Source organism: Sipha flava, unplaced genomic scaffold (assembly GCF_003268045.1).
Source record: "Sipha flava isolate LNK unplaced genomic scaffold, YSA_version1 115_pilon_pilon, whole genome shotgun sequence".
In the NCBI taxonomy this organism is placed as follows: domain Eukaryota; kingdom Metazoa; phylum Arthropoda; class Insecta; order Hemiptera; family Aphididae; genus Sipha; species Sipha flava.
Window position 1 is genome coordinate 696457 of NW_020271739.1, and position 26574 is coordinate 723030.

The following is a 26574-nucleotide window of genomic DNA, read 5'->3' on the forward strand; positions in this document are numbered from 1 at the left end:
GCACGCAACTATTGCATCATGTGCGGCGTGCGAAAAAAGATTTACGTGCGAACAGAGACGGTGGCCGTGGGTGCACAGCGAAGAAGAAGAAGAAGAAGAAGAAGAAAGAATAACCGGTAACCACCAAACTCGACCTCGTGCTACGGTCGTGCATGCATATTAATATAGTAATAAATAATGTAACAGAGTGTTCAATCTACAAAAGAATTTGTTAATTGTTTTTTTTTTACTTATAATACTATTTATAATTAGTTACATGGTAAAATCATATTAATATATGTAGTGTATATAAAATATACATCGATATATCGATATATGATGCGTAAATTTTTTTTTTTTTCGACAGTCTGATAAAAGTATATAAACGTAACAACTAAGTATAAAAATATGACAAAAAAATAAATTAAAAATTAAAATCGTTACGACAACAATAGTGATAATATTATATGCGATCGTGTGTGTTTACAATAAAAATTGAATATACAAGAGAGTTACGTTGACGTAGTAAAATAGGGAAGGTAGGTCGTGTAAGCAGCGTAAGTTAGTAATGAAAAAACTGCACTACTTAGCGCATTTATAATATTATTATAATGCTCGTGTTAGTCGTTCTCGTAAACCGTTACTAATTCAGTGAATCTTAAAGACCTTGCTCCGGTGGCCGTGGAATACGACGGTGGCGGTGTGTACTTGGGAGGTGGATCCTCTATCTGCACGGCCGTCGTGCCGTTGACGCCGGGCTCCGGTATTGTATCGCTTCCCTCCGCGGGTCTACGGGTTTCGATGACGGGTCGGTACAGCATCTGGATTCGCTAAAAGCAGACGATGAACAGGCATCAGAAAGAGAAAGAAAGAAAATATCAGTGTTAAATTAGACACGTGTGCAGATATGTTTTGTCTTATGAAGTTTACAAAAGCAACTCAACTCCGTGATCCACGAGGATTATGCAAAACCAAATGTTTAGCTTTGAGGTAAATAGGGTTCGTAATCGAAGTGTTTTAATCGGACGCACTCGAAGCGTTTCGATACTATGTCGTTTTGTAGCCCTACGACAGTACAAGAATAAATGATTTATCCACGTGTGCTCATTTAAAAACAAACAACATATATCTGGTTTAAAAATAAATCAATTCGCAAATTTATCTTGAATTTATATCGATATATTTGTCGCATAATATAAAAAAATTGTATTATTGGAATGTTTTCATAAAATATCTTTTGAATAATTATTTAAAATTCAATTCATCTCTTCAGGTGATAAATGCATTTTTTAATGACATGAAATCTTTATAATTACCAGATAACCGAGAAAAAATATATTTTCCGCTTCGATGGCGTATTAAAACAACAGTCAAGTAATTTTGCATAACCCGTTTTGTTGATGTAATGCCTAACTATGTTTAATAATTTTTTGATATTATATTCCAGTAGCGTACATTCACATTTTTTTATAGGAGGGCATTGATCAGTTACGTGACATATTAAAAAAAAAAAACATAATAACTGTAAAATGAGTTTAAAATAACTGTACGTTTATAATAATTAATATTTGTAATAAAAAGTTTATGTTATGAAAACCACATATATACAATTATAATTATTTATTATTGACCATGTAAGATTACGATATAAAATTTAAAATTTCCCGACATTTTGGAGTCCTCGGTACCTCATGATATGCCACTGATATAATTGTTTAGCAAAACATTACTCACATCAAATAAATCTGGTGGTCCAGTGGCTAAGTATCGGCAGCTTTGCACGATGCCCGCGAACGGCACGATCAGAAGTGGTATGATCTGCAACATGCAGCCGAACTCTCTGCTAGACGTAGACCAGGACGACGACTGCGAAGATGAGCTTTTCCAGTTGTACAGCAACCGGTAGCCGCCGTTCTTGAACACCGACGTACTGAGGAGCTGTTTAACAAAAAATCGTTTAGCTATATCATCCCTGTATTGACGCCTGCGTGGAAAATATTACTAATGTGCAATATTCAAAGATTAAATATTAGTTTCTTTAACAATCTATACACTTATAATTTATATATATGTGTAAAGAAATCGAATAATGAATCTATATATATAAATGAATCTTAATTTCCCTTGGTCACGCCATCACGCGTAAACGGCTGGACCGATTTCGCTAATTCTTTTTTTGTTGAGTATGAAAGAAAAATTTAAGAAAATTAGAAAATTTAAGATTACTTAACCACTATATAAAATATACATGTATAATAATTAATATATTTATGTAAGATAACTGAGTTTCTTAGTGCACATCACGATAAGTTCAGAGTCTAATATTAAAAGTTCGATTTAATATGGAGTTTTGGTAAGTTTGGATAGACTAATATACACATTATTAGCATAAAAAATTATATACTTTGTTTTAAAGAAGAATACAATAGTTTTCTTTAATTTACAGTTGAAATTTCGTTTTTGAAAATGCCAGATGCAATTAGACGTACAAACTTAAGTCGCAATGCTGCGAGTCAAAGATATATAAGAATAAGTCAAACTGACGATCAACGCGAAGCGCAGAATGAAGTAAACGGAATTGAAATCATCAACATAGAAATGTTGCATCTAACCCCTATCGAGCTGCATTCAATAATAACGTGAACATTGATTACAGTTCACAGTAAATCGTTGCTATTGGACCAATGAACGTTGTGTGCCAATATTGCAAGGCATTTATGTTTAAAAAATGAAGCTCTTGAATTGTGTTGTGCGAGCGGTCAAGTCAAATTGACGCCAATGGTACCGCCACCAGAGTTACAACATTCATTGGTTTCCGGAAATGAGCCAGATTCTAAACATTTTTTTACTCATATCCAGCAATACAATAATTGTTTTCAAATGACGTTTTTGGTGCAACAAAAGTTATTCAAGAAAATGTTATGCAAACTTTCAAGATTCAGGGTCATCTCACTGTTAGATTCTATCAAGTTCCTCATTGCCATCGTCGAATAGTAACTAAAAATTGTTGCAAATTTATTTTATAGGTGATTCGGCAAGATAAGTCGATCAGCGTTGTATACACAACAATTCGGTGAAAAGACCATTTGTAGAACAACTCCAAACGTTTTTTCATAAACATAACAAATTGATTATATTATCACGACTCTTTTTGGACGTCTGATAATCACAAAATCGTCACCAAAGCTGATAAAACGCTTTAGAATAATAAACACTTTTTTTAAATTTTTTTTATTAATTATACCAATTCCAATTCAATATCGTTAGGACAACGATCTGTCGGGTTAGCTAGTAAGAAAATAAGAATAAGGCGGCTGACATTCATTTAATTTATCTTATATGTGCATATGTTTATTTCATCGGTTAATTCGACAATTATATTTTGTGTTTTAGGTAAATGGGTGGTGCACTTACGATTAACGCGACTGGTATGATTATATTCCAGTCAAATGACAGCATGGGCGCCAGCCACACCTGCAGGTGATGATTGGCTTGCGAAAACAACGTGGCCACTACAGTCTCGCCGCTGTACGGACGACCGCGGACCATGAACAGAGCTCCGATCTCCAGCAAATAGAGCACCATCATCCACCAACCACAGCCGACGCAGTAGTCCATGAGGTAGACGACGAAAATCCCCAGCTGAAACGGGCGAACCGATGATTATAATATTTACCGTCACGAAAGTTTGTGAAGTATGTCCACTATTACTTACCTCGGTGGCCATGAACAGACCGATGGAGAACGCGGCCGCGCACGACAGGAACGTGATCGTTGTACGCCATTTCCTCAACTTGAACGGGTGCAACGATATGATGCCGCTGACGACGCAATGCCATATGGCTATCTGCAGCGGAAAATTCAAAAACATGTACACTAATACACGGGGGGCGAGATATTGCGGTTGTCCCGGTCGGGTTCGACTTACCTGTTGTCCGATGCCAAACATGATGAGCACAAAGTAGAAGAGCACGGACCAGAAGGGTGAAATGTTCTTGGCACCGATCATGGCGAACGTGGCCGGGAACAGTTCAGTGGCCAGCCGCATGGCCTGATAACCGCTCTCCTGCGGCATCCCGGCCATGTTGTTCTTCATCGTCCTCTCGCCTAGAAACAGACTACTGTGTTGCATCCATCGCACGGGCGTCAAATGCTTACGCGCCTGCGAGGAGTTTTGTTTGAACAAAAATATATAGGAACTCATCCGTTCTGAAAAAAAAATCATCTTGTAAAAACATTCGTTTTTATATGGTTTCCCTTATTTTCATACTTCCGGCAGTCTTGAAAAGATTTAGGAAATACGAAAAAAGTTTACTAATCAATAATAATAATTGTAATGACAACGAAAATATAAATATAGAAACAAACGCTTACCAAATGAACTGGGTAGGTACACGAATCCACGGGCTTCGAGGAGTTGCACACATGTATTGGCCAAAAACGCGGTTAATATGAGCACGGCTATTGTTAGAATGACTACTAACGAGGCGTCTCTGTGCAGCAGGTGCTTCGGCCGATTGTGCGAAGTGATTTGCATTGTACACGCGCCGAGTATTCCCCACGTGAGAAATGTCTCGGTAAACGCTGCAACCCAACTCTGAAATCCCAAAACACACCGATTTAAGCGAATTACTTCGTGCTAATTTCAACATTGTTGAACATAAAAGTAAAATAACAAAAAAAATCAGGTAAATAATCCAAGTACAACTGATTCATACGATAAAATTGTATCCATCTAACGCGATATTATTGTGTAGTAAGAGAAATTAGTACACTAACATGTCGAGTACAATGTTATAACTAACCTTGGTATTGAGGAAGAACTCGCTCCAATCGGTTTCTGGGAAAATGTCATGATGTTGGAATCCGATCATTGGTGCTAATCCCATCATTTTCGTGCACAGCATAAACATGCCAAACACAGGCACCAATGAGAAAATACATATTATTTTACTGTAGGACTTTAAACCTGTTGTGTACAAGTAAAAAAAAAAAAAAAAATGAATTTTACAAACTAATGAACAATATCTCGAAGATTAGTTTAACGGTCAAATCTGATGCTGATTGCATGAGAATCCATACAAAGAGAAGTTAATTCAGATTTTAGTAACTTTGAAATATATTTATAACTTAATTCACCGGCTGTGTTTTTTAATTCTTCAAAAAACTTTGTATATGCGCGTTGTGTCGTCACAAAAACCTTTTTTAATTTTTCCTCCCTTCATTCACGAAAAATACTAAGCACATACCTGTACCGTTCGTGTGGACGATTGATGATTTTACTACGGCTATAACATTGCTATGACAGCGTTAACGTAAATGGCAAGTTATATGTACCTCTAACCTCGTTATTTCTGGCTAAGCGATAAGATTTGACCGGCAGCGGTGGTTCACATTTTATCGCGCTTACCTTTACTTAAGCATATGAACACGATTGTCCAAATGATCATCAGGTTGATGACTACGGGCAGTTTTAATGAGTTGTCGGTCATCTCAAGTTTTTCCACGTACTTTCTTTGTAAGACTATGCCGTTGAAATAACCTGGTACCGTCTCTTCGATGTTGAATGTGATATTCGAAGAATACGTCGACCAGGGCACACTATCTGCAATCCATTATTATTCGATAAAAAAAACATACTATGAAACGTATTGATGCATTTCCATTAACATTAACATGAATATTAACTCGTAAACACTTATATTTATCAAGTTTTCAGACGTCAACGTATAAATGAAAGTATGTAAAAATGTTGTTGTCTTCAAAACGGAATATTATTATACTGGCTATTATATTAATTTATAATGACGTTTTTTTTTTTGTTACTTGGTATGCAACACATACATTTTTTTTTTGTATACATTTCAAGTTAATTAATTAATTTAAATGTATTCGTTTAAAAGAAAACGCATTTTAGTTTTTAAAATACATTACATTTTATGAAACTAGAAATACTTATGGTAAAAAATAAACAAATGTATTTTCGTGTTGTAAATTTAGTATTAATAATTAATATATTTAAAATATATATAACTTAATAATTTTATTCTAAAAAAAATCACTTAATGTATTTTAATAGATTTATAAATAAACACATATATCAGAGTCATTACGAGTTAAAATATTTTTTTAACAGTTAATACCCGAATCATAAACACATATCAATAAAGTTCAAACCTTATTGTATTGTCATGTCTCGAAAATTCAAATTATTGATGTGCCACAAGCGAATTGCAAACGCAATACATTATTTTATTTGTTAACCTTTATTCTATAATTTATTACATGGATACATAATATTGCAATTGATGTGTACAGGCAGATCAAACTGCGGGTTGCTCCTACCTTCTTTGTACTCGTCGACTGGCTCTGCCCAGCGATAAACGTCCTGTTTCGTGATGAACGAATCGCGAAAATATGTGAACATCCACGAGATACCGATCACCGAGTACGTGCCGATAAACGCCTGGGCCAGGAGCAGTGCGATGCCGATTCCCTGTAATCAATCGGACGTCTAAGTCAACATGTCTTATAACCGGTCATGACCTACACTACAGCATCATCGCCAGAAAGGCAGCTGGCTGCACGCATGGAACGGGAACGTGACAGTCTCCTAAGCTTGCGAACTAAACGCTTTTCACCGACATCAAGGAAGAGCCTGTATTGATTGAACACAAGACGGTTGGGATAAAATTGGTAATAATTCTTTAATAAAATTGAACTGAGCTTTGTGTGTTTCCCCATTTTATATACATATATGAACAAAAAATAAACAATTTCCAGAATATTTAATCGAACGCGTTCGTTCGAACGATAAGAAAAATAAGTATGAATATTTAAGATACTATATTTTATATATATATCAACCTCCTCAGAGTGTCTCCTGGATAGTAATTCTTACAACTGAAATTAATAAAATACGGAACCAAATTGCAAATAATCGAAAAATATTTATGGGATATAATATTTTGGTTGGAATTAAAATATATAATACAAATGTGTACGTTTAAATTAAGTTATTGCGAATGCAACAACTAATGTCTCAATCGAAGTGGACCACAGCAAGTTTGAATGTTTTTGATTTTTCAGCTAGTTTCAAAATTTTGAATAATTAACAACTGAATCGCGATTCGTAATGTAAAAACCATTGAATAGATGGATCCGTGATTCGTATATACGAACTACGGTTTAGTGAATAATTTAACGATTTAAATTTTATCCGAAAAATACTTGAATGGAGACCGTGACTATGAACTGTATGTACCTAGCAATACAGGTACTGGTATTTTATCGGAAAGGTTAACATTTTTATCCGTCACGTGCACAGACGATGATATATTCGACTGGATCCCGTTACACGGAACGAGTGCTGTGGGCGTTGTGCGACCGGAACCGCGGACCTACCTTGAATATTGGAGATATTCTCCACATATCCATGACGCCGGCTCCCAGCAGCTGACCGAGTGAACTGTGGAACGTGAACATAGGCACGCCGACTAGCAACGATAACACTAGGAACTGAAGTATAAAGTTGGCTGTGAACAAACAAAAATCACACGTAACGTCAAGAGCTCCCTGGGAAGGATCTAGGTTTTTGCGGATCGATCTCGATCGTATTCGACTAACCTCCAAATTGTACGGTTAGTATGGCGAATCTGCTGATGTTAAAGGCTCCCAAAGTGCATCCAAGCGTTGCCAACACGGAACTATATTTGTTGTTCCATTGGCCCAACGGACTCTGGGACTCCTGAGACATTTCGTAAGCCCTGTAAAATGATAAAAACAAATCGATCCGTTAATATAATATTACTTTGCTGTGCAACGTGCGTTCAATATAATCGTATATTCCATGCACTCAAATGAATTTGCACATTATTATACGCGTGAGTCGGATATCGTTCACGCGCATCTAATAATTAACGTGAATATCAAGGACATCGTGATTATTGAATAAAATAATCGTCGCTATTATTATTAATATATAATAAAATACGGTATAATAATTATAGGAAAAAAAATAGTTCGTCAACACTTGTGTACATTCGATATTATTGGTCGGAACTTGAACATTTTTTATCGGACTGAACGAATTTCAATGAAATTTATAAATTCAACTTTGCGTGAAATAATATCCCTAATGATGATCGGTTCTTACCACACGCATACATGTTTTTAGTAGGTACAATAGTTTCTCATGAATAAATTTTAAAATAGGACCGTAGGATGAGATTATACGCGTGAAATACACACCTCATTTAAAGGGTTAACCATCTGTGTTCGGTGTTCGCAGCTATACTTTAGATAAACGAAAAAATTAATGTTAAAAAACACGTGTTAGTTTTTATTATCCATCAAAGACGTTTTAATGTTAACAATAGAATATCTTCCAGTATTTAATCTTGTTTAGGTAAAATTAAATAATTGTGTAATAATCGCCAAGCCTGAAATTTTGATACTTTGTATAATAATGATTATTGAAATAAATTACTTTACGGAACTATGAAAAGATATATTCTTGAGATTTTCAAATACACCAAACCGGTTATACGGTTATTATTATATTATTATATATTCATACATCAATATTATCATCACAAAACCGGTCGAGTTTTGTTTGTTAAACAAACTTATAATTTAACAAAATAATTGTAACACACGCAATTTTTCTGAATATCGATAGGATCCAGGTAACTTCAACTGTATTAGTTCAAACAGAAGTAAGGAATTGCTTTTATCAGACAAAATCATTTTAAACGCAAATCTCCAAGTTCACAAATATATAATTTTCATAATAAAATATTGACAATCCAAAGTCGCGTACAACATTGTGTGTACTTGTTAGGATCGTTTAAAGTAGGAATACTCTCTAAGTAATTACTAGGGCTCGGGACTTTATGTGCTTAAAATCTTAAAAATATATGCATATATATGCACCAAAAAATATAAAAATATGCGATTAAATATGCATTTATTTTTAATTAAAAAAGACGTACTAAAATTAATTTAATTTTAAAAAAATGTATCTTGCACATCGTCCGTGGTTCGTCGATTACTGAGTATTGGCAGACAAAATAATACTGTGAAATAAGGAAATAAAAATAAAATTGTCTTTAGACCTAAAAATAAAATGGGTTCCCGAATAAAATAAGCGGAATAACACTATTGAGTATCGCCTTATTGGTATTATTGCAGACGAATTCATATAGATAAAACTGATAAGAATGAATAATGCATCAGCGCGTTTTGTTTTCTAAGGCTGGGCGCACACCTTAAGAGCAAAACTACTCCGAGCTTCGCGGAACATTTTGTTCCAAAAAGCTCGGAACAAATTCCATTCACACTGAAAAAACAAAACAGAACAAGACACAATAATTCTGGATTAATTTTTGTTATTAAACACCAGTCGTCAAGATGAGTTCTGACAAAGACGACGTCGTTGTGTCGCTTATGTGGCAATTTTCATTAAATAATGAGAGTAGAAAAAAACGCAAAAATTTCGCCCCTCTCCTAAAATACGCCCCTGCACGTAGTGTATACAAATAGAAACATCTACGTATTTCAAAAAGTATAACGAAAAATTTTCGATTTGATTGTAGGATAAAAATACGATTTTTGCACAATTTTGCGCCCCTTTGCGACCCCTGACGTAGGCACAGTTCGCCTTGCTTCGTCACTGACTAGTCGTAAAATAAACAAGTGACTTTGGTTTTCGTATTTTTCTCAGAATAAAAATAGAATCGGACGGATCAAGTTCAAACATGTTTTTTCTTGTCGTGTGTTGATGTTGACTGATTAGTGTGCACGCGTTAATTACTTTACACGTGTTCTAATGATGTCCAAACAGTTCTGAGCTACTCGGAGCAGTTTTGCTCTATAAGTGTGTGTCCAACTTAAATAACATTTTTATAACGTATCAAAAATGAAAATTTTACAATTATATTTTTGATTAACTAAAAAAATTAATTTACAAGTAAATTATCAAAAATTATTTTAAAATATACAAGTTTAAATCAATTAAATCAATAAATCTAAAAAATATGCACAATTAACTTTTAAGCTTCAACTCCAAACATTACAACACAAATTTGTTCCGTATCAGATTTATTCTATTTACTTCCCGAACAAATATGAAAATGCATAAAGTCCCGAGCCTTGATAATTACGTTTTGTTTCCTTACACCATACAACACAGCCACATATATGGACGTGATAAAATATAATATATTTAAATATAATAATAATGATGGTAAATACGAATATGTATTGTGCGCGGTCGTTATCACGGCATCGTTATAAATCGTCATAACCGATCATGCAACAGTCAATATAACGCAATAATACTATATTAATCATTATGGCTGTTCGCTAGCGACATATAGTTTTTTCAGACCAATAACTGAACAAATCTATTTGTTATTATTACTACTATTACTATTATCATCATCAACTGCAGCAACTGTTTGTCTACATATAACCATTGTGTATGAATGCTTTGCTATTCTATTTTTTTATTTGTACAGTATATATATATATATAATTTCATAAACTGTTATGAGCCAAACGTTATTAGACGGTCATCATTTCTGCCAAAATAAAACTTGATTTTTTGTTTTCGCCAAGTATCGTTTCCGCCAAAATGAAAAAGGTTCGATTTTCGTTTCAGCCGAACCTTTTTCTACCTATATAATTGAGATGAAATTTGAGAACTCCTAGTTCATGAGCAATACTATTGGCCATCGAAGACTAAATTTGGATTAACATTTTTCGATGCTCAAGAAGTTTCAAAATTATTTATTGAAGATTGTACGTCTACAATACTAGAAGGGTCAGCATATTGTAGATATGCTGATTATTTATTTGATAATAATATCTCCAAAAGTAGTATGTTTCCCCCAACAATGTGGTCCGATTTTAGTTCATATATATCCAGAACAAAAAATAACTGTGAATCATTTCATGCACATTTTAATGAGCAATTTTATAAATCACATCCACACATTAATACATTAAAAAAAAAATGTTAATTTCAAATGTTCAAAACAACATATACATTCAAATTAACAGTTGCCACTTAAGTATGAAAAACCTGTAAGATTTAATTTAAAAAACAATTAATTAATATAAAAACGCAATAGATGAATACAAAAATAAAACTATTTTAAAAAGGAAATGTTTAATAAATGTATGCAAAAATTATTCAAAGTAATTTATAGACTTATAAATAAATTATAATAAAATATAGAAATAATTTATAGTTATCAGAAATATTTTATTATATATATATATATATATATACTTCTGGTGCTTCTGGTGCTCTCAATTTCAATCATCATATACCGTTACAAATTTTTTCATCATTAACAACCGAACGCGTTGAAACGTCTTTAATAGCATTATACGCGTGTAATAAGAATAACAATAATAATAGTAATGTATTATTGTGTGACTAAATACCCGCTGCTAAAAACGCCGTATATTAACAAAAATTAAAAAAAAAAAAAACCTTCCCAAGTCGAAAAAAGTAATAATAATAACTTCTAACTATAGTCAGTAGATTGTGCAATCCGAAAACAAAAAAAAAACAAATAAAAAAAAAAAAAAACGTATCTAATGTTGGACTCTACAATAATAATTTAATAGTTTATATTTATACTATTATATAAATAAACTATGAAATAAATCAAAAGGATAATATAACGCACTTAAAATTTTAAAATATTGATTTTTTTAGGATCTCGTGCTAGGTATACGCTACATATCAATACATTGTATTATCATAGATGATGATACACACAGCAGATTAGTTGTTCGAAAAACTCTGTCCAATTAATCGACCGTTATACGAACAATGCCAATGAGGTTAGGTCAAGCAAATTAGAAAGAATGGAATATTCTCACATATAATGTGTTTTTGTGTAGCGAAAAAAATAATAAAAGTGGAAGCAAATTAAGCCCTCAATATTCTCAAAATGAAATAATTCAATAAACATGATGTCAGAGGGGGAGGGAAAAGAAAAATTTAACTCATAAAATATGTAAAAACGGAAGAGACATTTCAACAAAACATAAATCATACATTGTTGCAAATTGTTTTTTTTTTTTTACTGTACGTAGAGGCCACATTTTAACGACTCAGGTATTGTTGTATGTGTTGTATTCTTTATAACTACATTCATTTGATTTGAAAAGAACACTACAATAGTGCAGTGTATATTTACTATTACATATAGGTATACACAATAAAAATATGTTACATAAAAAAATTGTATTTTACCGGCCGTAGACCCACTACGTTTTTAGCCCACACACACATACAGACTTAATTAAAAAAAAATTAATACAAAACAAATGAAAAAAATCCCTACACGAAATAAGATTAGCGTTTTAAAAATATATATTTAACCACCATGCAAAAAATACTATACATTACAGATGATATTAATTATATGATACAACACTCACTCGTCGGCGCATTCTCGTACGTCGATAATACTTCCATACCGATTGGTGATGACTTCGAAACGTGGCATTTAAGTACGATCGCGTCAACACATTCAAACTTAAATCTTCGCGAACGCGAACGAATCGTCGCTAGCATAAATCCGATCTTAGTTCGAACATGATCACTTTACTAATGAGCGTTATTTCAGGATCAAGGGAACTAGTTACGTAAATAAATCTGGTAAAAAAATTGTTGTTTTTTTTTTTTATTTTATCGCCAAGGTCGTCTAGTATTGAATCAAACACGGAAACTCAAGATTTTCTGCATTATCGTCAGCTCGTACGATTCGTTATTACCACACTGTACACCGTGGATAACCATGCGTTGTCTACAAAAAATGATGTTATCTTTTTAAATCAAAATGTAATCGTTTACTCAAAATATGCTATACAAGAAAAACGGTGTAAAAGTCGCGACGATGCATGAATCGACTGTACCTCGTGTATATATATATATATATATATATATATATATATTTAATATAATAATCATATAATGTGTAAACTACGACAATAGCTAGCGCGCGTCTGGGCGGCAAATCGGTTTTCAGTCTCTATCTAGTCCGTCCGGTCTTTCTTTTCTCTTGGGTCTCGGTTGACCTAAAAAGGGCCCGGTCACGAAGTTCCTGGTCTCGTTATTTTTTTCTCGCTACATACTTATAGATTATTAGAACACGCGATAAATTTAATTCACTGGATTCGGATATTCAGCGGGCAGGAGGGAGTGCATAACAATGAAGGAAGAAAAAATGTGATCGTCTCTTCGTGCATCAACAGTGGCAGGTAATGAATATACGATTTTTCCTGCAGTTTACACACATACATATTCATATATTATATGTATTTTTATGTGTGTGTGTGTGTAAATTTGACCATTATTATTATGTGACCTAGATAAACGAGAACGAATAAAAAAATATTTAACGTGGAAAAAGAGTAAAATACGTAGTGCGTTGTGAGACTATAAGGAGGACAGACGGAAAATTGCGTTTTGATAATAGCGAAAAAAATTAATCGAACATCGGTCGTTTATTATCGGCGATTCGACACGATCTGGCCGGTATTGAGTTTCACCGACCAAGTGATATGAAACTGAATAGAAATTTTATAACCAACCGACAAAACACGAGTAATTTGATACCTTCAGACACTTTTTACCCCATTTTTTCCCTGTGTAACGAAGGAGCTTCCGAACATGGGTCACATTACTCGTGCTAATTATGAATCTCTTTCCCCCGTTACTCCAATTGTGAAATCATACTCTCCGGCGTGATTATTAAAAGTTACCCGAGAAAAACGCTTCAAATTACGAATATATTACTGTCACTTGTGGACCTGAAGCTTTTAAACTTTAAGTTTAGGAAAATAATAACCTAAACGATAATATTTACCTTGCGTAGGATATTTCAAATATAAATTTAGTACATTATGTTACATTTTACGTAGAACTTTGGAGAAATAATTAGATTAAGGAAAATACAATATCGTATATGTATTTCGCAGTCGGGCGCTTTAGGTACAATGGACAATATTATTATATGCTTAATGGAGACGCGATTGAAAGATGTGTATGTGCAATGTAAATGTATTTTTATTTAAAATCAGTAATTCATTGGTCAGAATTTAAAATATAAAATAGTGTGTGAAAATCAAAAATTAATAAGTTTGGGACTCTTGTAGCACGGCTTAACTTTTTCTGATTATCTTGAAAGTTTCAATATTTAATTTTTATAGCTAACCGAACCAATTTAGGGGGTATAACCTGTGAAATATATTTATTTTTTCATATTTACTATATAAGGACCACCCTAATGTACATACACGTATTATGTATAAACCTGTATCTCACACACGATTTAATAAAAAATACATTATCACTATCGGTTGAAGAAGTGGGCATAACATATGGCTGATTTAATAACTGGTCGTTATCGGTGATGCGTACAGTATATTTTAACACATCATTCGTGTAATTTAAGTCGCGCATGGGAGGAAATTACTTATGGAATTTGCATGATCTCAGATATTTTTGATTTTTACTTAAATCGTTACAAGAATAGGTCTCACGTGGCTCGGAAATTGTTTTTGGCGTTATTATTATTATTATGACTAACACTTGTATTCGAATCACGCATAAATCACGATTAAATTCCTATTGTGCTTCATGCAGAGGATATTATATTTTGCAGAACGTTAAAATTCCTAACTCTAAGCGTGACGAACAATGACCGCAGTGCAGAGAGAACATCCCGTAAGTGTTATAATGTCGTCTTAATGTCATTATTTCGCGCGACCACCTCTTCAGAATACTAATTCGATTCCGTGACAGAAATGGCAATAAACGCTAATACTTTTTAAACCCCGCAGTAAAATATCAATAGTAATTATGATTATAAAAAATAATTAACGCGTAAGAATTTTTTCCTCCGATTTTGAATGACGAGCGATAAAATAATTAAAAAAAAAAACATAATAATGTAAATGTAAAAAACGTATGTACAAATGGCTTATGGTTTTAGAAGCGAAAAATGAATAATCTTATTATTGATGTTAACGAACTACAGAGAAACTGTAAAATGTAGGGGGGCATATACGCGAAGACCAACCGAGAAAGAGATTTCAACGTATAACGGAGTAATATGTACAAACTCGATCGTTTTCCATGGAGAAAGTACGTTCGTTCTCGTTGGACGTGTACTCATACGTTCAACAAAGCGTGGTCCGAGGAGAAAATTCGGTTGTCTTCGGTGGCTGCATAATTATCGTTTTGGGGTAAGAAAAAAAAATCAAAATCGCAAATTCATTTTCTAATACGCACTGCTATGTCATAGCCGTACGTGAAAGTGTTTATGAACAGTCGATTTTTACTACAAAATACGTTGTTAACAACGTCGTCGACAATACATATGCACGTGTATTTACACAAGAGTAACAATGTTTAAATTACATTGAACTTTTGTGCGGTGGCGTTGACGACGACAAAATCTCCTTGAACCGAAATGACATATAATAATATTGTACGAGGGACACGAGAACGCCGGGATCCGGTCACTGCAACTCGCGCGCTTTTTCGGCTCGAATGCGTTTGACCTCAACCCAAATACGCTGATATCAGACACACGCATTAACTCGCTGTAATATGCCTACACAGGTTCGTGAAAAATTAAAAAAAAAAAACCTAAAACAAAATCGAACGATAACTATGAACTAGATAAACGGGGATCCGCATGGAAATCTCCTGCGATACAAGCGTGTTGAAATTGATCCGTTTGTGTTTCATATTTTATACTATGCGCAATTCAAAATCGTCTACACGATGACAAACAAGGCCGTATCAAGACATTTTTTTCGGGGAGGGTTCAAAACATGTATATTGTAATTTTATTGAATTTAGATATGACTTTTGATATTTGGTTAAAAATAAGACAGAAAAAAATGCAATCTTCTTTTATTAAAATATAATAAAATCAAATAAACAAAATTACTTGGACATCTTGTCACCTTACACTATAAAAATATGAAATATAAAATTAAGAAATAAAAATAAAAATGTACAAATACAAATCATATTATTTCTGTATAATACTCGCGTTGGTATAGAAGTCTATGATTATTATTATTAGACACTATAATAATATTTTCATATGATATTATGATATAAAACTAAAAACAATCAATGATTAATTGGAATTTAAGTCATATTCAACTGAAAATATTTATGTTGGTATTAAAAATAAATAATTATTGTAAACATTTGTAAAATATTGAAGAAATTTCGATGGGAAGGGGGTCCAGACACCCTGGACCCCCCCCCCAGATACGGCCACGATGACAAAAAAGGGAATATGTTTAAATGATAAAGTACCTAACGAGACCCTTGGCAGAAAATCTAAACGTTTTCTATTAGTTTTTCCGTCGAAAAAAGTTGGAGACCGAATACGCATTCTATTGCGGTATGATCGTACCGCGTTTAAAATTTGATGGCGGCCACCGAATTGCCATACCAGACACTGCCGCAGTTTGACCGTAGGACAAAAGAAAATTTAATTTTTACTTGAAATTCTGTCGACAGATTTCATTCGTGCGTATTAAAATAACCAGCAAACGAAAATCATAAAACTTCGTTTTAGTTCGCGTCTATAATGGGACAGTTCGAGATGGTTCTCGGAATAATTATACTATCTGATAAACACGAGGTAATATGTTTATTTATTGCGTAGAGAAAAAGCAACAAAATTGATGAACACAAAATAATATTATGTATAAAAACTGACGATGACGAACTAGGCAAACGGCGCGCCACGCACGACACATACACACACGCACTACCGGTTCGGCGGACTGACGAGACGAGTCTAATGGAATATGCCCGTCTCGTGTTAGCCAGTGCGCGAGCGAATCGCCGCCGCCTCCGCTAACACCGCTGCCGTCGCCACGGTCATCCCGTTATAGAACACATTAAATATCACATCGTTTGGTTATATTATTTGTTATACGTGTTTAATTCGAAATGCATTAAAATAAAATAACAGGGAGACTAAAAATCGCGATGAGCTTGTGCGCGGTTGGTCGCCACTGTTCTTCGCCAGTATACAACACGATAACACGGGTACGAATGTGTCGACCACGGGGTTTAAGGTAGTTCAAGTGCTCGTGAAGGGCACACAAGGCTCCCCAAGAGAACAGGTTTTCTTGATCAATTTTTTTTTCCTAAGCGCAAACGACATTCAACTATACCCATCATACGTCGCACCACTGTACAACATACTATACGTATTGTGAAAATAACGCATTCTATAATATAAATCGTATTGAACTGAAAGCGATGGAAAATTTAATTTCAATTACCATCTCTCATCATGTTTTTTTTAATTCGTTTACCGTCATTTTCCGGGTAAACGGACCATGCAAGTAGTGGTTAAATAATAAATTACTATCCTTGCATTCTTATAATTACTTAATTTAAACATTCAAAATTATTTAAAAATCATTTATATTAAGACCAATACAATATTAATATCCAAAGATTATATTAACATAAAACTTAAACGCATCTTTATGAAAACAAAAATAACAACCACATTATCAATGATGAGTATAATATATTTTTATTGAAGGCCGATACGATACCCAATATAAATTATAATCAAACGAATCGATTAAAAATATTAATTTGTAAATAAGTGAATGTTCATAATAAACATTTCTCGTGCATAGATCACAAAAATGTAATGATATATTAGTATACTGCTAACTGAATCACTGTTAAAAAAAATAATTAAAAAAATTCTGAATTCATATAATGTTAATTATATTAATTTTTAAGTCTATAGTAGGTATATTATAAAAAAACTTGGCATATATTTGTCCGAGTTTGATACTTTGTTTTCACGAAACAGGATGTGCGCATTTAAGTATCATGTGAAGGGATCCGAGAGTGACCGCGTTAGTAAAAGTAACGCGTAGGTAAACTAATAGTGAATAATATAATATAGTTACGTGAAATAATGAAATTATCACGCTGTAGAAATTATGAAAATGTCGTTTGTACATACACGAGTAATGAAAGTCGAAAACGTCAAGTAACGCGATTTAATCGGCTTTGTTATATTAACGTACCCATAAGTATACATTATATTATAGTATAATGAATTTTGTATACAAACACACTTATAATTTTCTCATCAAAATTCCGTGTACTTCAGTGAGCGTCATTATTACTTTTTTTACGGCATTTCGCGGGTGGTTTTTAACAACAGTTATAATATACTCGGAGTGAACCATGTTACCCATTATTTGGCGTTAGCTAAATACAGACAGACTGGAAAATACGGTAACCCACCATGTACGTCTACAGTATCATACCCACACTATACCCAGATAATCGATTAAAAAGCACGCGATAAGATATTGTTTTTTCTGAATTATTATTAATATCTTCCAAAGAACTATAATATTTTTGGCGAATTCTAAAACACTTTTGATCATGAGTATAACAAGTCTAGTTACACTCTGTAAAACAATAGAAGAGCAAGTTTTTTAGTATTTCCACATGTATAACACAAAAATAATGCGTGTACAGCGAATATTATTGTGTAGCTTATTCCTAATAAAATAACACGTTCCACGCGTCTAATGCTGTTGAAAAGGCGGTTACACATACATCAGTCTACAAGTTTTATGAGCGAACGGTTTTTGCGTGGGTTAAAGGTTACAGTACAAAACGGTACGCGCTGCAGGAAGAGAACCCGTTTCATAAACAACGGAACGGAACCTACGAACAATGCATACTTGAATGTGGATTATCATGTTCAACGGCCGTGCATGAATATAAATGAAACTTGGTGATGGTAAAAAAATAATAAAAATTCAACGTTACGCTGTAGAAAATCTTTACACTGAAACAAACGATCCGGGATCGCGCATGACAGATAGAAATCGACGATAACGTTTTGACTCTTCGAATGCACTAGCCGCCGCTGTAGACCGGTAATGGATACTTAAGAAGATGCGAATCGAATAGCGCGATTGAATCAATACCTCGTGGTCGATCTGCAGGGGTCAAAATAATGGATTGAAGACGATACAATATAGAAAACGATTTGAAAACGGATAACGCTGTGTACATGCGGATTGTATATATACGTACACATGCAGTTAGCATCAATGTTCAAAACCGATTCACTCAAGTTCAGGTTCAAAGACCCCGAGAATATTGAATTATCAACACATGGCCATGTCACGTAGACTGTATTCGCGCGATATCTGCTCACAATATAAAACCATATTGTTCTATGACGTCACGGTTATAATACACCTATTCCGTACGATGGACAGTGTTCTATAGTGATTACAAATACATCTTATACAATTATTCTTTGTATACGTAATAAATGTCTGCATTTAATAACTCCTTGTACGTACTAACTGTACCTACACAAATACGAATATAATATATTGCAAAGTATTACACAAGTTGTTGCCGATTTATGCTAACGTAAGTTTCGAGATGAACGCTCAGACGGACGAACGATTTTCTCGTGTAGGTGTGTTCTACACCAAAACGCGTAAAATAACTTTTCGGCATGTATGTGTGTTTTCTTGTTTTGCCGAAAAAACAGGAAGAGAAATAGCGTCGTACAACAATTCCTTTTCGATATCCTGCCGAAACTGTAGTGGGGTACAATGGTGTGCGTGCTAGCGAGTGTGCTGCGTAAAAACACGCGTCGTGCGCCGTGGAACGCGAAGAAAGCGACAACGTGAGGACAAGTTCTGTTGCAGCACGAAACGAATCGCTATTGTTCCGTAGAAATCGTAATTGTTTCGGATCGAAACCGAAAGTGCGTGCGCGAGATTTACCGAAATGATGTCATACACACGCGTTAGTGCATTATGTACGGTAGAAAAAAAAACTCCAAAAAATGTTAGACAAAACCCCTTCATTACAACTACAAGTTCGACTAAAAACAAACAATACGTTTCGGTTACGTTTATATATGTATAAGTATAGCTGAAGAAAAAAAAAATTCGAGCTTAAATTATTTCGAGTTGACTGCGGTAAGAACAATGAGCGCAATCGTAATATGGTGAAATAATATTGACGTATTGTATAAGATACAAACGTGGTTATAAAAAATAATTTAAAAATGTATCCCGAATAAATGGAAAATATCATCACCATTTATATTATCGAAAACGACAACGAAAATATTCACAGTTAATGAATTAGTGATTTAGAATTAATAATATTATCATTAACATCAATAATTTATGGAAAAACGTTAAACGCATATAACTGCATAGCAAAATTAATAATAAGAGCAGTAAACGAATGAATATTGGTTTTACTCATGATAAGATATTTTGATATTAGAATATGGCCTGGGAAAATTTACTTTTTTCGTTTTAATTAGTCGTAGTATAGTTATAATGTTAGCAGTACGATTTAAATAGACGGTATTGACAACAATTACGTCATATTATATCGAATATTGACTAAATTGTTTAAATTGTTGTTTTTCTTATTATGTTGTGTGATAAATACTGCAATATTTAAATGTAAGAATAAAAACTATAAAACTACGATGAAATGTAAATTATGTTTAATGTTATGTATTTATATGCTAGGGAATATGAGAATTACCCAAAATTATTAAAAAAAAAAAAAAAAATCAAGTGAACGCAATTAGTTAATGAAAGTTAACGACATGACAGTTTTGTAAACATGTCCCATATATTTTGTTCCATAACAAATTATTTATCTTGGAACAATCAAATAAAACGGTTCAATCAAATTTGAATATAGCATTGAACAATTTTTTAAATGGAATCACCTCCTAATTAAAAATGATATGTTTTTTCAATTTCATATTTAAAACATATATAAAACTAGATGACAGCATCATATTGTGAGTTTCACGTAGCAAGAAATATTTAAGTATTTTACACGTGTGTATAAATATATTTTGTATAGTAATGCATTTTCACGACAATATGTTATTACCATACTTAGTATAAGAAGCATATATAAAATTCTTCATAAAATATATAAATGCATACCTAAGACAAATTTTAATTAGGTATAAATATTTATAGTAAACAGATATATTAGAATTTAGTATAATTTAACGGTTTCCTCGTTGTCTCCGTATGGGTTTTTATAATGATTGCAACGAATCCGCTTGTAATAAATGAGCAATTATTGAAAATAATATTACGAGATGCCGAGAAAAAAAATTGATTTTTAATTGTATGGAATACAACGCACTTAGTGTCTCTCATTGATGCATCTGTAAAATAAACTTCACAATCTGTTTTCTTTCTGAGTATTTATCTATATTAGATTTATAACTGACTACTGTAGGTATTAATTTATTTTAATTATTGTGATAAATATCTACAACATGCGAATGCGAATGTAAACGCACGTATTTTTATATTTCAATAAAATTGACGATACTCAAACATATGGTAACAGCTACGATATCTAACGTTTATCAACGTGACTACTGGTTAGTAGGTATAGATTGAATTGCAAAAATTTAAATTTAAATGTATTATTTATTGTGAACCATTTAATGATTTGTCGTAAAATAATCGAAAAGCTTTGTTTTTAATACCTGACCAACGAAAGATATACCATAAAGTTGCTATTTATTTCTCTATTCGTGCAACAAACATGACTTGCACTCATTACTTTATAGACCCGTTTTCATTGACGAGTATCAACGTATATCAACATACATCTAAATCGAACAAAGACAAAAAAGTAAAATAATATGATAGTGGCATCAAACCGCAAGAAGAGAATACAATGTTTATAAATGATAGTTTTATTCCTCTGGAATTAGACTACAGAAAATGTAAACGCAGTTGATCTAACGATAATACTTGAAGTATTGTGTTGGAAAAAGTATAAGATAATAGTATCATCCATACTTGTATATTAATTGTTATATTGCAATATAATCGTACTTTGTAAATTATAATATCGCTAAAATGATTAACAACTAGGTATACCATTATTTCTATCACTATTATTATTAATTATATTATAATAATAAATATATATTCCATGAATCTTATTGTATTCACTCGTTAGTCAGAAAATAAATAAATAAATAAATAATCTACGACTGCTACGAAATATATGAAAAATATTACATTTCGATTATAAATTACTAAAATAAATATTTCATGTTCATTGTACTCGAAAACAGCAATAGTTGGAACTCCGATAGAATATTCGATATTCACACGAGAATATGAAAATCGATCCCACAAAAAACAAAAAAAACAAAACCTGAGGAAATTTCGGAATAAATTTGTAATGGCGAGACGACGGTATTTGTACCGGTGGTGAACCGAATATTTTCATCGCGTTAACCGCAACCGCTGACATTACTTTATATAGGAATATAACATTCTGTATGCTTACAACCGCTATTTTCTCGTCAAACGTCCCATGACCGCGTGGCGCAGTACATGCGTTAGTTTTCTTATTATTATCTTGCTAAGACGTTATGCGATGGCGGTATCTACCTATAATATCTATACAACACGATGCTTGTGTTTTACTCCGGTCTACCTCGACGGAAACATGGCTCTTCTTCTACTCTTATCGTTTTCTTTTTTTTTGGCGCATTTTACATTTCCCCTACTCTTCTGATTTCCTGCCTTCCTTTCTTTTTGTTTTCTGTCATCTTCTCTCCAATATTCTTACCTCCTGTATATTACATTAATTACGGTCACGATACATTTCTTTAGTCTACACGAATAATGTACTACCGACCGTATTCTCAACACAACACATTAGATAGTATAACGTAATTTCGTGGCCATCCGTCAGTATCACGGCAATGAATTTGTCACCCGGAGTCAGATTTTATCGTATTATCCGTAGGCTAAACTACCTATTTCTATCACCTATTGTTGAATATTGACAATTATCAAATCGATACAAATTATTTTAATATAAAATAAATTCGACAAAATAGAAAATTTATCTTTACAAAAATATGAGACTGGTAAACTAACTGATAATATAAAATAGATAACAAATAAATACCTCCTAGTATAATGCAATAAGTTATATAAACAGTGTGTTATGTATTATAGAAAATACGTGAATAAGCAACCTATGCGAAATTTATGTATTTCTACCCACAGCAGCCATATTGTAATTAAAAAACTAAATAACCGCTATAAAAATATTCAAATTAAATGAATTAAATGTTGTGACTGTTTTTTTTTAAAATTATTTTAGACATCTTATATATTTTTGTAAAATATAAGAAATAATTATTAAAAAATCATCATTTACATTTTGCCACTTAAAACATTTCTCTCCTCCCTTTTTCCTTAATACGTCACTGCCAACCTTATGTACCTGCGAATAGTATCAATATAGTAATGGAAATATTAGAATAGTAGTACCTGCTGTTTCGAGTATATAAGTTTATTGAATACAGGTCGATGCTCTTTTTTCATATCCTTTCCCATTCTTCTACCGATCGTCACGTGTTAGGGAGGGAAGGGGTTCACGCCACTTCCTGCAGCAACAGTAACGACGGCGACGGTTTACACCCGCGATACACGTCCAACCAACGATTTTTGGTCGCACAAAGAATCTATAAATTCAATCGCGCACGGCTCATTGTCGTCACTGTATGCAACATCAAAATTATATCCTATGTTCATGTTTGTATGTATATTTATATATGTATACGTGTATATATAATTATACATATTATGTATATTTCTTTACAGAGAATAATGTGTTAATTTGACTGAAATACGTGGTAGGAAGTTGGAAAATAAATGACTTTTTTTCACTAGATCATTGTTTTTACGGACTATCTATTGACTTTTTCTTAACAGATCCGTGCTACAATTAAATAACTGTAAATTGTATTTCTTCGGAAAACGAAAAAGTAGAATGATTAATATCACAACGATTTAGGTATATATATTTTTAATTAATCAAATAAAGTAGTATCAACAGAGCATACCAATTATTGGGACAAATCAAAACAGTCAAGTTAAATAAAACAATGTTTACATTAAACCGATATTTATTACTATTACTCTTTCTCTTCATAAAAATAACTAATATAGTATTCATTTTTTTTCAAACAAGAAGTATTATTATATTATATTACCTATGCATTATAGAAATATTGCAGTAAATTTACAAAGTTGTTGTGAAAAGACTGTACTAAATCATTATAAATACCTATGTATTTATAAACTTTTGCAAGTTGTATTAATTATGTCTACAAATGTATAGTAAATGTATAGTAAATCGTATATAATAAGCCAAAGTATGCACTTTTAAGAACACATGATTCATTTGAAAGTCTATACTCTCTATATTTAATATTTTAATCTACATGCATTTATTTACTATTATATAGGCACATATACTAATATTCTAAATAGAGTATAATAAATTTATTTGAAACTAGAATATAATAAAATTTTTATTAATTGATTATTTTAAACCTCATGTTCAATGTTTAAATAAATATTTAAAAATTATATTATTATTTAAATTTAAATTTTATAATATTCAATTAAATCCAAAGTTAAATCCAATGATTCATATATTCTTGGGTAAGTATACAGATATTAGCAGGGGCTCTAACCTAAGACCCACGGGTCGATTCCGGACCATCAAGCTTTACAAACCATCCCGCCAAATTTACTGATATTTTGTCAATATTATTCCAAAAAAAAAAAATGTGAACGTGAAATGATTTCAATATTGAGCTCCATTTACTTATGTGAATAGACGTTTTAAAAAATTAAATATGTCAATTATTAATATAGAACTATAGTTCTTGAGTTAATAACTTAAGTGACGAATATTTAGACGCTGTTGATTGGAACAATAAAGTTTGATACAAAATATTAAGACATTTTGATATACAAGAAATTCCAAACTTCTTATTAAGTAACTTACTCCTATTTCAATAAAACAAATTTTGAATTATAAAAATTAAAAATAAATATACATTTTTATCAAATATAAAAAATTCTTATCTATTCTAAAATTTTGTTACTTCACTATTGATCTCAAAATGTTTGGCTTGCAATGCCAGAGCGTATCTCAAATTTTGTCAACTGTAATAAAAGTTGGAAACCTCTGGTTAAGATTTTCAACTTATATAAATTATGTAAACTACTTATAAATATATATAATATATTACTTATTAATTCAAATATAAATACATTTAAGATAAAAAAGTATACAATTTAATAAAAAAATATCCCACTTACTAATAATACTTAACAATACGTTATGTAAAAAATATATAGCAAGTAGATATTTTTAAAATTAAACTCTCCGCGATTATTGTGTTACAAAATTTAAAAAATATTCAAATATTAAAGTAAAAACATTTTTTTTTTCTTACTTTTATTACCAAAATTAAAAAAATAATTCCAAATAGACTTATATCTAAATATTATTGTTCACTTCTCAGTTTTCAATTTAAATACTAATAAGGAAAATATTTTAATTAAATTTCTTTATGACGAAATATTAATTTTAAAAATTATTTATAACTACGAATATACCTGTAATAGCGTGATATGAATTATATTTTAGTGCCTCTATCAGTTACTGGAGAGTGAATCGATGCTGGAAAAATATTTTCATTATCATATTTCGAGGTCATTAAACAGTACAGTTTCGTGAATTCATTATGAAACTTTGACCCGCAGTCGTGAGTGAATAAGAATTATGAAAGGCGATCGAATTCGAGTTTATTAAGGGTAACGCCTCAAAAACGTATGAATTATTTTTCGGGGATTTCAAAGACAATTTTTATGTTGAAATAAAAATTGTATGGACAATAATTATATTGAAGCAAATACTTGAGTTGCAAGGTTATGCGATGAAATAGGAATGAAAACTGGTTCGGTATGTGTGTATTCGATATGATTATTGTTATTATTATTATATTGTTTGGTTAAAACGCTTAGCTGTAATGCTTCGATTATGGTTTATTAGAGAGACACATATTCCCATTGTTTGTATAAAACGAATATAATATAATAATAAAAATAATACGAAACAACGATAGTTCGTCTTTTGATTCAAATACGTATAATAAAATAATGAAAAAAAAACTTCCTACGTGTCCCAATGCATGTGGGTGTATTATTATGTTATAATAGACGAAAACACACACACACAATATGCAGAGTTTATTGACCACTAAAATAAAATTCCGTATTCGTACAATCTCACACTGTTGTCGTGGTCGGGTCTTCGAAACGTAGCCAAGTACCGTTATCATCGTTACCAGTATAGCAATTATATTCACTCACATGTGTTGCAAAAGTAAATATTCAATTTTCCGTCACAATAAATTATTTCTAGTTTATACACGTCGCTTATAACATACTCACACGACGAATATACCCGTTAACCTACGAAATAATAATGAGTGAATAGGTAAAAACATAATATAGTGGTACAAACTTGAAGTATTGGTGGTAAAGAAACGAGATTTTCTCTTATTACACGTGCGCGTCGTCGCGTCACATTTATTTTACTATTGTTGCAATGTTTCTTGTGTCATAGAA

The 26574-nt window shown here is 32.2% G+C and overlaps 1 protein-coding gene across 3 annotated transcripts in view; it reads right to left on the bottom strand.

Moving 5' to 3' along the window:
• Positions 1-26574, bottom strand: part of LOC112691588 (sodium- and chloride-dependent GABA transporter 1) — a 112276-nt gene that overhangs the window by 816 nt on the left and 84886 nt on the right. For 2 of the 3 annotated variants that reach the window (XM_025565889.1, XM_025565906.1), the window contains 11 exons: positions 7606-7745; positions 7384-7514; positions 6325-6475; positions 5390-5584; positions 4785-4948; positions 4354-4576; positions 3908-4188; positions 3695-3826; positions 3394-3621; positions 1714-1917; positions 646-809 (listed from right to left, as the gene is read on the bottom strand). In XM_025565889.1, the coding sequence (XP_025421674.1) occupies positions 646-809; positions 1714-1917; positions 3394-3621; positions 3695-3826; positions 3908-4188; positions 4354-4576; positions 4785-4948; positions 5390-5584; positions 6325-6475; positions 7384-7514; positions 7606-7745 (2013 nt within the window). Of the gene's footprint in view, positions 1-645; positions 810-1713; positions 1918-3393; positions 3622-3694; positions 3827-3907; positions 4189-4353; positions 4577-4784; positions 4949-5389; positions 5585-6324; positions 6476-7383; positions 7515-7605; positions 7746-12441; positions 12810-16534; positions 16824-26574 lie in introns of those variants that run through there. The other variant, XM_025565896.1, reaches the window with a different exon arrangement.